This window comes from Cynoglossus semilaevis, chromosome 5, assembly GCF_000523025.1.
Source record: "Cynoglossus semilaevis isolate Cse_v1.0 chromosome 5, Cse_v1.0, whole genome shotgun sequence".
NCBI classification, from domain to species: Eukaryota; Metazoa; Chordata; class Actinopteri; order Pleuronectiformes; family Cynoglossidae; genus Cynoglossus; species Cynoglossus semilaevis.
In genome coordinates, this window is record NC_024311.1 from 5,946,489 (window position 1) to 5,961,453 (window position 14,965).

Here is a 14,965-nt window from a genome sequence, read left to right on the forward strand (position 1 = left end):
TTGTACCTTTTTCTTTCTTTATTTGCTGGTATCTTTACTGATGCACTGCACATGCCTCCAGACACAAATGTTTTTGATTTCTTTCTCTACAGCAAGCTCCTCTGTCTGGTATTGATTAAATATTAATAATCACTGTGACAACAGTCCCTGAGGCATTATGAGAATTCTGGGATTTGTTCCTTGTATGGGTATTGTACCTTGTTCCAAGATGATGCAACACATGACACAAAACATAGGGAAAAAAGGCCAAAACAAGATGGGCAAATGAAAAGTGTATTAAATCTAAGTTGAAAAAGGCCAAAACAAGATGGGGAAATGAAAAGTGTATTAAATCTAAGTTGGCTCTCATATCTTGGATAGTATTTAATCCTTTGTTTGAGTCTGTTGAGCAGCTTTTTTTTTAATGATTTGGAAAAGCAACATGTGCATTTTTTTCTCTTAATGTGACATTTAAAATGTTTTTAGAGATGAAGCTCTATTTCTGATGTCAAACTGTTAGTTTTAAACATACATTAAGATTTTTCCATCATGACATAAATAATTCTACTCTTTTTGGGACTGTGAGCTCTGCAGTCCTATCAGAACACATGTAGAAACATTGAGACTAACCAACTTCATACCTGTCCAGAAACTACTTTACTGTACAACATGTGTGCACAGAAAAACACCAGGTTTTTACTCACAACAAACCAAGACTCACTAAATCAGTCTTACTTTCAGATCTGGGCCGTTGCAGTTTAGACTCATCCCACACTCGTCTGTGATCTCTGTGATCTCTGACAGGTCGTCATCTTCAAACTCGTCCAGGCTAATGTCATGAGTCAGCCTAGTTGAAAGACAAGAAGAGGGAAAAATAAATGTAAATCATTTAGCAAACTTGCACATAAATAAAATATTTACACCTGTGCAAACCGTAAAATGTTGGAAAGCACTATGTAGTTAAGGGTGGTGTGTATTGGCAAGAATCTGGCGATACGGTACGTATCACGATACAAGGACAACGATTACATTACAATACATTTAGCAGACACTTTTATCCAAAGTGACTTACAATTTGGGCCAGTCAAACAACAATAAAGCTGCAGTAAACATACAAAATACCAAAATACTGTAGATAAATAATAATAAATAATTATTATTACTATTAAAAATCCAGTCATAGTAGGTCATAGAGTAAGAAGTGCATGTTAGATGTTAGTGGTAATGTTAGATATGATATATTGCGACATCCCACAACAATTACATTGTAGGAAAACTGTCAGCATAGTAAACACACAATGCTGTTACATGCTTAGCATCAAGTCACTAAAATTGGAACAGAGGAATCTAAATTTGTAATCGCTTGAGAAGAAATAAAAGCAAATGGAATAAACCAATAAAGAAGAAGAAATACAGTGCTGTAGAATATTGATACAATAATGTGAAATGAAATTTAGCAATATTTTAGTGTATCCGTATTTTCCTAGTAATAAATAAAGACCACAGAAAATGGTTTGCGGTACAAACTGTGGTACAATATTCAAGTTAACAGGTGGAGATGCTAAACTTTCAAGGCATAATGCCTTTTATTTAAAAAAAAATATACAGGACAATACTTAACCTAATGACCCAATCCACAAAGAGTATAATTTATCAACCAATGAATCCACAATCCACAAAGAGTATAATTTATCAACGTTTAATCTAAACAAACATGAGTCTATACAAAAAATTGTATTTGTATTTTACAAGAAACAGTGTCAGGTCTTGAGGGAAAAGAACATCTGTTGAGTTACAAGCAGAGAAGCCCTTGTCTTGTCATTCTCACCGTTGCAGGATTCATTATATCATTTATCACTGTTGTTCTCTCACTCAGCAATCATGTCCATTTTTTAATCTCTTTACCAGGCCTGCAGGACAGAGCAGCCAGAGGCAGAGCAGGAAAATGTTATTATAGAAAGGTAGTGGAGGATGACAACAGCCAACAGCCACACAACAGTCTCAGTGATTTGGTGAACCTAGAAAGTCATAATTCCCTGGCTGCTGCAGAAGGTTAATGTTATTTCTGGCTATGCAGACACTGCAGCTGCTTCCTCCTTGAAAACTACACAGCTGTGTGACTGTCTTTAGCTATCACACATCACACAAAGTGAATGGGGGTTAAGTAACCCAGGATGGAGCACCTACCGTGTGTGCTGCTTAAGAAGGCAGTAAATGGTATGTTACATTCTCTCCATATAACCAGGCCACATACAGAAGCTGCAAAAATGTGGGGAGTAACATTAAAAAAAGCTGATCTATTTGTGTGTGTTCTTGAAACACATATTCCAATAATGTGGCGTGTATATAATAACCATTTAAAATTTGGCAATTTAAAGTTATACCAACATAATAACAACCAAATTTGGCAATTTAAAGTTATACCAACAGTCCATTGTCCTATATAAATCTAAGTACTGATTTTTTTCTTCCTTGCAAACTTACAAAACAATAGAAATATTCCACCAGGTCCCATTCAGGACTATTTTTGTTTGGCAAAAATAGCAAGCTGATCTGTTTACTACAAATGTAATTTACTACCATGCTGACAGAATGTTTGAAAGGTACTAAAATCAATATACTCCACAAAATATTCGCCTCACTTACATGAAGGACAAAGAGGAAGGAAAAAAAATGCATGGACAGAGAATAGGCTGCAAACAAGATGTCAAAGAGTCCACCAGCCTTCAGCAGGGACTGCTACTGTGAACAATATTGGGGCTTTATGAGGAAAAAACTGGAAGTAACGTAAAGGTTGTAAAAGGAAGTGACATTTTGACTGTAGGTCAGTCCCTAAAGACAGAGGTGGAGTGGTGGAGAAAAAAAGGGTGGGGGAGGATGTTAAATGATGGAAGATAAACCACAGGACAGTATGACCCTGCTGCTGCTGCTGCTGCTGCTGAAAGAAACTACACTTGAAGGCCCTCAGTAAAGCTTTGGATGGGAGATACACATTATTAAGAACGTATGAACCAGTTGCAAAATATGTCTTTAAAAGTTTATTTTTTCCTGAATTAAGTTGTACATGAATCCATTAACAGCAAATATCAAACTCTGCTAACTGAATGTTGACCTCACTCAATTCACTCAACAGTGTCAAGAAGGTTCTAAAGTTTAAAACTCACTGCATGGAAATATGAGTTCTGCAGTCAGAGTGAGAGTCAATGATGCTTCAGTCCGTCAATACAACACATTCTTATCACTTTAGCACTTTTTATTTGACTCTGGTGCGAGTTACAAGAGCTTTTACAGCAAAACCTGTGGCAGCATCAACATAGACCATGAGACAACAAAGTCGACCCCAGGGTCAGCACTCATCAAGTTTGTAACAGTAAAAATACCATGCAAAATTCTGGCCAAAGGAAATTAAAGCATTTCTCATTGCTACACAAAAGATTAGGCTGGGAATGCAATAAAAACAGACCCTGTAAACCACAAAAATAATATATAACCAATCTGAACATGTAGCAGTAAAAAAGGAAGACCTCATCTCAGCCATTTTGCAGATGATCAAAACATACAGTATCTCTGCCCTTGGTGTATTTGATTACAGCTTGAGACAGAACACCATCTTGTTACTGTATCCTTGGGTTAAAAACTGTGTTGTTGTTATTGTCATCATTCTGACATATACGACGTCACTGATCAAAAAGTGCATGTAGAGGACAGACTGTCTACAGAGACGTCTATGCCATAACCCAGTGTCATCATTCCTCTAATCGTGCCACAGCAGACGAGCCACAGGCCGCCAGAGGAGCAGTAGCGTTACATCAATATGTGAATGTTCAGTAAGCAACTACTGTAGCTATCTAAAGGAAAACACACAAGGAACTTATTTTAACTTGCAGCTGATTTATAACTTAAAGGCAATATTTAAAAAATGTTGTTAAAAATCTATCTTGAATTGGAGAACCATAGTTACCAGGAACCTGATGGTTCCTAGTAGATGGTGGATTATGTTGCAAAGTGACACAAGAATCTTATTATTGATTCAGTGGTGAGTCCCCTCAGACTGTTCCAGAAAAAAATACAATCACAGTTCTGTTTGTCTGTAATTTTAACTGGCATCAAAACCTAAATTTGGCAAGAAACTGGAGGAATATTTGCAAAGTTAAGAATACCTTAAAGGCCATGCGTAGTAAAACATCCCACAAAGTAATCCTTAGTCATTTCATTAATTTACTGACACTGTAAGGCACTGCTGTGCTGCCCTCTGTCCAGGTTTGTCTCCAAACACCGAGCAGGGGTCTGGTACTGTGCCATGGATTCATAGATGACAAGAAACAATTAAAGGTTACATTATGATTTGTATGGCAAACAAATACTTTGATCTGCTCCTCTTTTCAGCATTTCACTTGGAGAAGGTTTTTAAATACTAACCCTTGAAGTAACTTAAAATGTTTATAGACCAATGACTTAGTGGATGTTTAGATTACATTCTCTTATAGACTTAGTGGATGTTTAGATTACATTCTAACCTCTCTACAATTGTCTGTGTTTTTGAGGACATGGTAAAATAAAAATTGTGTCCTGGTTCAAAAGCTTTTTCATTGTTAATATTGAAACAACAGCAGTGAGTAACAGCAATGCATGATACCTGATAGTTTATAAAACAATAATATAATATGATTTAATACCATGAACAGACCAGTTGTTTTGTCATGTTCACCCTGCCAGTAATTTCATTTAAATCCAACAATACCATGTTACATTATTGGTTTGTTATTAAATTACCTTTTGACACAGACAAAATGACCTCATGCTCTGGTCTTAATGGCTCCACTGAGATCATTAGTAATAATCTAGCAGTAAGATGTATTTGGGTACAGCTTTGATTGTCAACTGCCACTGAACTCTAACTCACTAAATAAAATAATTTTAGTTTAAACTGATTTTTGTCTTGTACTTTTCTATCATTCGCCCCATTTACATTTATAAACAGTGCAAAACAGGTGGATACTGTGACTTTATGGAATGCTGGATAATGCATTTAAATGGAAAGGAACAAGGAGCTGCAAAAATATTTCTGACCAAATGTCCATCATTTCCTTTCCCAGCAAATTCTACTGCAAAAGCTTCTTTCCTGTTGGTTCTGTTGTTATGGTTAGACACACGTGAAGCACATTTGTTGTCACAGCAACTGCATCTCTACCCTGGTCAGTATATTTTTGCCTCATGTCACCCCCAATAATTCACACTTTTAGTCACCCACAGAGGTTACACGGCTGCACGCTGACTGCCATTCATCAGCTTTGCCCTCCTGCAAGGACAGCAGCTGAAAAAGGAGCAGGATGGTCCCATCTGATGCATCACACAGAAAAAAAAGAAATCCCCTCTTAAAGTCACCTGCTCCACGACAACCAATTTGTCAAGACATAAATGAATTCACTTTCCCCAGTCACACCACTGTGATGATACATATGTAGTACCTGTACTGTGACGTGTTTTTCCAACTGGGTCTCCTCTTCTCCTGCTACTTTTCAACACAAACATCAACCGGCAACCCCAGCTGCACACACTAGCTCTCAGCTAAAAACACAACCGCTTCCATAACCGGCTCTCCTTCAAGGGCATACGCCAAAAGGTTTAGGATGCGAGAGGATATAGATGACATGTAGCAGCAGAAAACATGTTAGCTTTTACACACGCTCACAAGGTCAGTGTCATACAGTGACAGTGTGCTACAAAAAAAAAAAAAAAAGGAAAAATAGGAAAAAAGAAAAAGACAGAGATACATCCTACCATTTCTCCCACTGGTCCTCCATCCAACCCTCTCCTCCATCCCCTCCTGAATCCATACTGTAAGTGAGGAGGGCATACACAGCCGAGAAGGAATGGGTGGGTTAGAAAGTGAAAGACGGAGGGAGGAGTGAGCAGGAAAAGAGAGTGGAGTGAGAGGGAGGAGGGGTGAAGCTTTTGCAGGTCGATGGATTCCCAGCCCTGCTGCTGCCGCTGTTCATCCCGAGGAGGAAGAGAGGAAGAGAGAGAGAGGCGGAGAGGGAGCGTTAAAGAGAGGAAGAGAGCTAGCATTTGAAGCGGAGGAACTGAAACGGCCACAGAAGAGTGTGCTGTTATATGATCTACTCCTCTCTTTTGGCTCTAATTTTATTCTCCCCATCTCTTTCCTCTCTTCTTGATGTTTACTCATTCCTGTGTGCATCAGACTTACTACATCACAGGAACCTGCTGGTGTAAGCAGAATTACCCACGCTATGGTGGGTCTGAAGAAGAGGAGCATCAGTACAGAGAAACACTCCCACAACTCTCTCTCTCTTTCTCTCTCTCTCTTTTACTCTATTTCCTTCAGCCAAATACCCCTGTGCTTAATAATTCAAAAGGCCATTGGATCTTTTTTCCCCATCATTCTTCTCTCTCTCGTCTCCTGCTTTCACTCCAGACATTCACCTTAGGGAGAAAATATCTATGTCATTAAAATCTGTCAACTTTCCTGGCTTTTTAATCTCTATGTTTTACCAATAAATCACAGTGTATTTATATTACTACTGTGTTCATGTGTTCTCTATGCATTCTACGAAACCACAATATGCTTTATGCACTAGAAAAGACACTACAGGACAAGTGGACAGTGAAGGAATTGCAGGTCCATATATGCATTTAATGATGTATGCTGTGGAGTTGGTGTTCTCAAAAAAGACAACTATTAAAACAGGACTCCTGTCAGAAAAAGCATTAATTTTAAACGTGAAAGCTAAAAAGCTACTGCTACTGTTTCAATTTACTTTTCCCCAAAATATGTTTTAATTTGTTTTATTATATATATATCCAAAGACGTATAATATGTGAGAATAGGGTGGAAAATGTTGGGAAAAAAACCCACACTTTTTCTACTTTGTTTTACAAAATAACTGCTGTCTTCAAAATAAGCTGTGACTTGGTCAAGAGATTGTTTTTTTTTATTATTTATTTATTTTATTTATTTCCATAAGCTCTACACTAAACCTCGTGTAGATATGTCATATCATCAACAGGATCATCAACAGATGCTTACTGCCTCAGAGAGAATCACAGAAACGTAGCCTTCAGCAGAATCTGCCTCGTTGGCAAATTTGATCATGAGCAGTAAATTACTTCAGGTAGTGGTGGGGGTTGGACTGAAACCAGGACAGTTACAGTTTCATCTCTGTCAGCAGCTACTGCTGGTACAAATCCAATCGGCTCCAATATCTCTGTCTAGAACATGTGAAAAAAAGGTGATGTACACAGACCAGAAAAAGTATTCTATCTTGCACATTTCTTTGTATCTATACAATATCAGTGTATTGTGACAGTGAACTAAAATATAAGTTTAATATATTTTGGTCTAAATTTAAAAAAATGTTTCTTATTAGTGTTTAATATTTATATTTTGTCTTTATGTATTGAATTTAATTTTGAATTTAATGTTTTGTTTAAAAAAACTGAAAGTGCACATAGCTGCTCAATTTATGTATTTTTTAAAAGAATATTTGAAGATTATTATTTTCAGTTATACAGAAATATGTTTGGTTCTCCCATATATCTCTACAGTATGTGCTGCTTAATATATGATCGCACAAACAAATGTGTTTCTTGGGGAAAACCCTGCTGTGTGATTTGTGTAACCTGTTCTTTTTGCACCAGTCCTCATTTCTCACATTGGGCTTCAGCCTTATTACATTCCTTTTACATCTTATACCCGCTGACTCTGTAGTGTCCCTTTTTTAAGCAGAAAGCAATAGGTTGCGTAGGATCCTGGACCCTGAGTGGAGTACACTGTACATGAGCTGTTGACCCAGGTCTGACTTTTCCCTTTCAAGTTCCATACTGACATTTTCAGTGTTCTTCTTCCACTATTTTTTTTTTGTTACCATGTTGAATCTTCAGCTGCATTTCCTAAAATAATTCACCCTGCTGTTTATTTGCTGATAATCACAGATTTCCTTTAAATAATGATCAGATATAAGCATTTTAATTATTTTATATATTTCACAGCTTAAAGGTATTGGAGTTTTTTTTTTTACACAGTTGTCATTTGAATGAGTGGCTGGACCAACTAACTACAGTATATACAAACTGACAACCATAGAATTGGGAGTCCTGACTCCTAACAAGATGAGCTATAAAAAGCTGAAGTTTGATCAAACACTGGTGAAGAGACTGTGAAGACAGTCTGGAAAATAAAGCTGTCACTGTGTTCAGCTCAGGCTAATGAGACGGGGTGGACTGTGCATAGCACTCTCTCTCTCTATCTGTGTGTGTGTGTGTGTGTGTGTGAACATGACAGAGATATGCTGAGATACTCTAACAAGCTCTCTCCAATGCACTCTTTGGCTATCCCATTTGCCCTTAACTGATAGATCTGCAGAGATATAAAATTAATCTGGCAAGTAAGTGATTTTAATAACTGACTGATTAAGTTCTCCTTTATTAGTCACTTAATCAATCTGAAATGCAAAACAAATGTGTAAAATGTCATGTAATGTGTCCTAATTCTCAAAATGAAATTCTAGGGGACTGTACTACTTGGTTTGCTTTTATAGAGGAACAAAACAAAAAAATCACATAAGAACTACAAGCAGCCTGACAGGCAGTCTGGGAAGAGTGTAAGAATGGCATGTTTTGTATAATTTTTAATAGAGTGAAAATTGTCTTCTTATAGGATTAAATATGAGACACAATTAAGCAGGAAGACATCGTGACACTGCTGCGGGAAGGAGATGAACAAAAGCTCTCCCAGGCTCTGGTGTCGTGTGAGTCCTTTGGGACCAGACACGCCCAAACAAACGCTCACAACACTGACTGAACACAAGTCGCCGCCAACGCTGCAGCAGCAGCAGCAGCAGCAGCAGCAGCAGCAGCAGCAGCAGCAGCAGCAGCAGCAGCAGCAGCAGCAGCAGCAGCAGCAGCAGCAGCAGCAGCAGCAGCAGCAGCAGCAGCAGCAGCAGCAGCAGCAGCAGCAGCAGCAGCAGCAGCAGCAGCAGCAGCAGCAGCAGCAGCAGCAGCAGCAGCAGCAGCAGCAGCAGCAGCAGCAGCAGCAGCAGCAGCAGCAGCAGCAGCAGCAGCAGCAGCAGCAGCAGCAGCAGCAGCAGCAGCAGCAGCAGCAGCAGCAGCAGCAGCAGCAGCAGCAGCAGCAGCAGCAGCAGCAGCAGCAGCAGCAGCAGCAGCAGCAGCAGCAGCAGCAGCAGCAGCAGCAGCAGCAGCAGCAGCAGCAGCAGCAGCAGCAGCAGCAGCAGCAGCAGCAGCAGCAGCAGCAGCAGCAGCAGCAGCAGCAGCAGCAGCAGCAGCAGCAGCAGCAGCAGCAGCAGCAGCAGCAGCAGCAGCAGCAGCAGCAGCAGCAGCAGCAGCAGCAGCAGCAGCAGCAGCAGCAGCAGCAGCAGCAGCAGCAGCAGCAGCAGCAGCAGCAGCAGCAGCAGCAGCAGCAGCAGCAGCAGCAGCAGCAGCAGCAGCAGCAGCAGCAGCAGCAGCAGCAGCAGCAGCAGCAGCAGCAGCAGCAGCAGCAGCAGCAGCAGCAGCAGCAGCAGCAGCAGCAGCAGCCGCTGAGTCCCAGCGTCGCCACCAGCTCCGCTCTGCATCACTCAGTACAGCAGTAAAACAGCCAGACACCCCGCCCACCTATCGTACTTACGCTCCCACCTCCAGTGCATTTACCTGAAAGTTGCCGGGGACCTCAGTCGGATGTTGCGGCCGGACGGCGGGGGGCTGCTTTTTCGTTGGCTCCTTTCCGCCATGCCAAGTCGCTCTCATTCCTTCTCCTGCTCCTGTTCGCAGCAGCGGCCGCTCGGCTCTGGCACAGACGCACACCTGAGGAGCGAGGCTGCCAGAGTGTGCTGCCTTCGCGGACCGTAGGGAAATCTACAACTCAGCTGTGCCAAGCCATCATACGTACTGTAGACTGCCTCAGTACCTTTCAAAATGTTTGTATTAACCAACGAAGTATACCTTCTGGCAGTCAATAAATAATGGTTTTCAGAGCAATTAATTTAATTTGTTTAATATTCCACAGCACACCTGATGATGCATAATGCATGCAAAGAAACAGTGGTGGGGAATCACTGTACTAGACCATAGACGTAGAAATTAAGTTTCTTTACCGACAATACGAAAATAGTTGGTATATTATTTTTAAAAACGCAATTAACAATGAATATTCATTTAGTATTGGACTTAAACCCTAACTGCAAAAATCCTTCTTGATTTAAAGATTTTCCTATTAATATAACATATACACAAAAATCGGTAGAAACACTGTATCTTACCATCTACATATAACAGCTATTCCCGGGGTACTACTTCAGCATACCTGCAGTTACTTCAAAATAAAAGCATATAGACCATTTAAAGAAGTCTAGTTTTTGCTTGTTTGTTTTACCGCTGTATGTTGAACTTCATCATTGAAGAAAAAAAAACCCCACAATAGCATGGATAGAGAGTGTAAATAATGAGAGGCAGGCAGAGATTATTCAGGTAGCTGTGACACAGAAACACCAGCAGAGGGTGACAGTGTACAGCGTATGCAACTAGAAGCAGTTTTGGTTCTTTGAATCACTACCGGAAGTAAAACATGTTTGTTACGTTTTCTTTACAAGGGTTTATTGATAAGCTACACAATTATTTGAATTTTATTTTTTTAAACATGTTTATTTGTTTGCGTGTTCAAAACATAATCTTTATGCTACTTTACAATGTCATAAATTAGCACAGTGAATATGCAGTACCATGGACAATATCAATTGCAATAGGTACACACAGACACACAAATAATAACACAGCTCTAAATAAATGCATGTACTTATTCAGGTCAGGTAATTCAAGAATATTTATCAACATTAGCGGGTTTTTTAAAAAAGACAGTCAAGTGTGCTATGAGGTAGCAGTAAGAATCAAAAATACTTTTATAAAAAGGCAGAAAATAATGAATTTAGATTTTTACATATTTAATAAATGTAATTTAAGGCCTTAAATCTTCTGTCTTTATGCACATGTGGTTCATATTTCAGAAGTATGCACTTCTTCTCCTCTGTTCTAGCACCCACCCAGCAGGGTTAATGTCTAACTTTAACAAATCCAGCACCCAGGGGTCCTGCTTTGCACCTCTTATAAACTCTTCCATGTTGATATGACCTGTGGGATAAAATAAATAAATAAATAAGAGAGCAATGCAAAAATAATAAAATTAAATGTAATGTTTCTGGTGTGAATGTTGATGTTACCATCTCCATCCGTGTCGACGGCCAGCAGTAGTCGATCAACAACCTCATCCACGGACTGTTGTACCACACTGGAGTCTGTCTTTGTTCCTTTCTTCACTTTATATATGCTCTAAATAAAATAATTATTACATATATAAAATATGAAGTGATTAAAGTCCGTAATAATTCATTATACCAGTCATTTTAAGGTTAAAAATGCAGTTAATCATGTAAAGCATTAGCAGTGCTGAGCCTAAAGGCTAAAGGATGGTAATACAATTATCTTTATTAAGGTCCTAAATACTCTTGTTAAAGGATGGATTTAAATACAGAGGATAAATTGTGTTCATCTGTTTGTTATGTGTATTTGTACATTTACAATTTTGTAAATGTACAAACTTTCCTGTCTGTTATTAATTCATTTAAAGTCTGTTATTCTGTGGCTTACAATTTTCTGTTTTTAATAGTACTTAAGATTCAGAAATATATATAAAAACGTTCTGTAAACAACTGTTTGTAATGTTTTAAAGATAAAGAATAAGAGTGGAGACTCACATCAATAATTGAGCGAAGTTCATTCCGGTCCACGTAGCCATTACCATCTTTATCGTATACCTTGAATGACCAGCGTAATTTATGTTCCAGGTCGCCCCTAAAAACCAGATTCAGTGCTGCCACAAACTCCAGGAAATCTATAGTATTGTCCTGGAAATGGAAAACAACTCGGTTATATAGTGTGTACCATGTGAAGGGAGGTACATAAAGAAACACCAGCAGCTTATACTCACTCCATTAGTGTCAAAAGCACGAAACATATTTTCTGCATAGTCAGAGGCCTCGCCCGTTGGCTCCACACCAAAGAAACGCTTGAACTCGTGTAGGAAAAGTTGTCCACTCGGGCACTCCGTGGCAAATCTTTTATACATATCCTGAAGAGCTTTCACATCAATTTCTTCATTGTTCTCTGTCTGATGTGCCTGCCCCATGGCTGGCCCCACTTGTACTGCGTCAGTCCATACTCTGATACCCACAGGATTTTCTCTTTGCACGGACGTAACCAGACTTTGGTTTAAAGTCTCACCTCTAGAGTTTCTTTTAATAGACCTGTGGAATCCCAAAGGTTTACTTTGTTTCTGAGGCTGGTGATTACGGTAGCTCCAGGATTACCTTGGTGGGGGTTTCCTTTCTAGGTAATTGGTTTGTTACTGCATGTGTCCAGGCCAAAGACAGGAGTGAGAGCTGTATATGTTATTCTTTCAAGCTGCTTCCTTTAGTTAGTAAATACCGTAAATACTCAAAATCCTGAAGAGAAACAATGAGGACAAAGATTTCTGACCAGTACGTGATAAAATCCCCCATTTTTATTTGAGAAAATTATGGAATTTTGAAACACATCATTCCTCATTAGTTCAAAGCCTGTCATACTGTAACTGTGCCCTGATTCTGTATCCACACGTCTCTTTTGCATTTTTGTATATCAAAGTCTGCTCTGATATACACACTTGGACACTCAGTAGTGCTGATTTGGAGTAGGCGTATCAATCTCATCTGATTAGACTGCATTGTAACTGATAGGCACAAATCCTACACTTAAGATCTATCCAAGTGTCCAACCTCAACACTTGGTTCCAGCACAGTTGGCAACAGTAATGCTGTTGGTATTAATGTATTCTACAGTAGTAAATAAACTACTGTGTCGTTTGTTCTCACTGGGGTAGAAAAGAAAAAAAAAATCAGTATACAGTAGCTTTTTATAGAATGCAAAAAACAATTTAGTATTATTTACTGAGTGGGGAGATCATCTGTATATACTTCTCTCGAATGTATACAGTGATTTTATCCAGTGGATTTTGCAACTGGCAGAATTATAATTAGTACTAGAACAAAGGAACTGCATTAAAACCATACCATACATGTATAATGTTGAATTGCTTTCAGTCTGTTCTCTCCTGGTCAGTTTATTTACACTGTTTTACATTTATCAATCTCTGAAAGGTGATTAGGTTAGGCTCACTAAGAATAACGTACAGGAGGCGGTCTAACAGAATCCAGTCTGTGAAGTCCAGCCACTCATTTTTAAATTTCCCCTTGATTAACCAAAACCTCTAGCCTTCAGATACATGTACATATATTTTACATGTAAATCTGTATACAAAAAAATTACAATTACTTTCTTCGTAAAAAACACATTGATTCCTTCCTAACTTTTATAAAGAAATATACTGTAGTGCTGCAGTCTTAAATAAATACATTTTCAATTAATATGTGAAATGAACAGCACGACCAGCTCAAGTATGGTTGAATGAACAGATATGGCCATTAGCACGATGAAAAGAATAAACACCACACAATATTATTATATCATATTGAAATTCTTACATAAACTACATATGGACCGAAATGATCTATAGGTATAATGAATTAAAATAATCTATAGATTGAAAGGTGTGTCTCTGTATGAGCGAGAGAGTGAGTACTAATTAATAGTAGTTCATAATCTTTACGGTACAACTATTCACAGCTCTCTTTTCCATGTTAGTGCCAGACGATGTAAGAACATTACCGTAGTTCTCTGTTTAGGTATTGGATTAGATGACACTCTTACTTAATCCACCGGTGTCAAAAACACCTAATCAGATTAGACACTTGACAGACTGACTACCCTCAGCCAGGTCCCTGTGACCTCTCCTCTTTCTTCAGCTGCTTTTCCTTTCAATTTGCAATGTACGCAATGCACAGTAAAATTAACTATGCAAGAAAGGTTTTATTATACCTGGTATTTAGTAACTGATTCAACAAATCACCAGCTGAAAGAATCATGGGTGTCATAGAAAGAACCTGAGGTGATGAGGAAGAGAATTAATATATCACAATTCTATAAGATGTGTTTTATTTTAAACTATCCCTGGTGGCATAGATACACAATATTCATATTTTATATATCCATACTTATAATTGTATCATGAGGGAGCCTAAATATTATTTAAAAAATAGGATTGTGACAAGTTTGTTGGTTGCACACTAGATGGCAGCGTTGAATTTTCCGTAAAGCCTTATAGCTGCAGATGCAGTGTGACGTGGTTTTCAGGATCGAGTAACCAAGATTACAGGAACACAATAGAGCAATGTAAATATTCATAAATAATCACAAGCATAAATTTGAAATCTGTGACTTGTATTCTGTAGTGTATCTCCACTTTAAACAAGTTTATATCTTATGACCAAAAAGTTGAATTTATAGAGGGCCTTGATAAAGGTTTTTGTTTTTCTTTTATTCAACAGCAGAGGATGAACTGCCATTTTCTAACTATTACTCAATGGTTTAAGAGTTGATTCTTATGGATAAAGTTTTGCAAATTCTTTTAAATTAGCATTCAGAGAGCGGTGTCTTTTTATTGGACCTTAAAACCTCAGCCAATATTTGAAAAGGAAACCAAAACTTAAATCCTCCCAAAAAAACCCTGTTCCAATCAGGACGTGATCTGAGAGCGCCTGCATCTGGCACTTGGCCAGAAAGAATTAAACATGGTTGAGGGTTTTTGGACAGAGATTCATTGACTTCCAGTATGACGTCAGGATGCGCAAGGGGTGGAATAGGATATAAATGAAACGGCATATTTTCTCTTCTGAAGGTAGACAGGTAGATAGACTGCATCCAAACAGGAAACCTTAAAAATAGGTCTGCTAAAATAACACCACGTCAGAAAATGGAAGAGGCACAAAAAAAAAAAAGATAGTCAGACAAGTAGAATGTCAGAGAGAAGAAGCACAAAGACACT

General features: G+C 38.7%; 2 protein-coding genes across 3 annotated transcripts in view; both read right to left on the reverse strand.

Moving 5' to 3' along the window:
* The window catches only part of mapk8ip1b (mitogen-activated protein kinase 8 interacting protein 1b), a 23,086-nt gene extending 13,227 nt beyond the window's left edge, over positions 1-9,859 (reverse strand). The window contains exons 1-2 of one of the 2 annotated variants that reach the window (XM_008310122.3): positions 9,646-9,859; positions 715-826 (exon numbers count right to left, since the gene is read on the reverse strand). In XM_008310122.3, the coding sequence (XP_008308344.1) occupies positions 715-826; positions 9,646-9,725 (192 nt within the window). In that variant the 5' untranslated portion in view covers positions 9,726-9,859. Of the gene's footprint in view, positions 1-714; positions 827-5,760; positions 6,403-9,645 lie in introns of those variants that run through there. The other variant, XM_008310123.3, reaches the window with a different exon arrangement.
* Positions 9,860-10,297: 438 nt separating this feature from the next.
* On the reverse strand, positions 10,298-12,576 carry LOC103378792 (guanylyl cyclase-activating protein 2-like). The gene is made up of 4 exons (XM_008310124.2): positions 11,975-12,576; positions 11,742-11,891; positions 11,208-11,316; positions 10,298-11,118 (listed from the first exon to the last, which is right to left on the reverse strand). The coding sequence occupies exons 1-4, from the start codon at positions 12,170-12,172 to the stop codon at positions 10,991-10,993; spliced, it is 585 nt and encodes a 194-aa protein (XP_008308346.1). The 5' UTR covers positions 12,173-12,576; the 3' UTR covers positions 10,298-10,990.
* Between the last annotated feature and the right edge of the window lie 2,389 nt (positions 12,577-14,965).

Excerpts from the sequence above, each read along its gene's own strand:
- LOC103378792 (XM_008310124.2), bottom strand. The coding sequence starts at position 12,172 with ATGGGGCAGGCACATCAGACAGAGAACAATGAAGAAATTGATGTGAAA. Across the intron at positions 11,892-11,974 it reads GTGCTTTTGACACTAATGGA|GACAATACTATAGATTTCCT; the intron begins GTGAGTATAAGC and ends TTCCATTTCCAG. Across the intron at positions 11,317-11,741 it reads AACTTCGCTCAATTATTGAT|AGCATATATAAAGTGAAGAA; the intron begins GTGAGTCTCCAC and ends TATTTTATTTAG.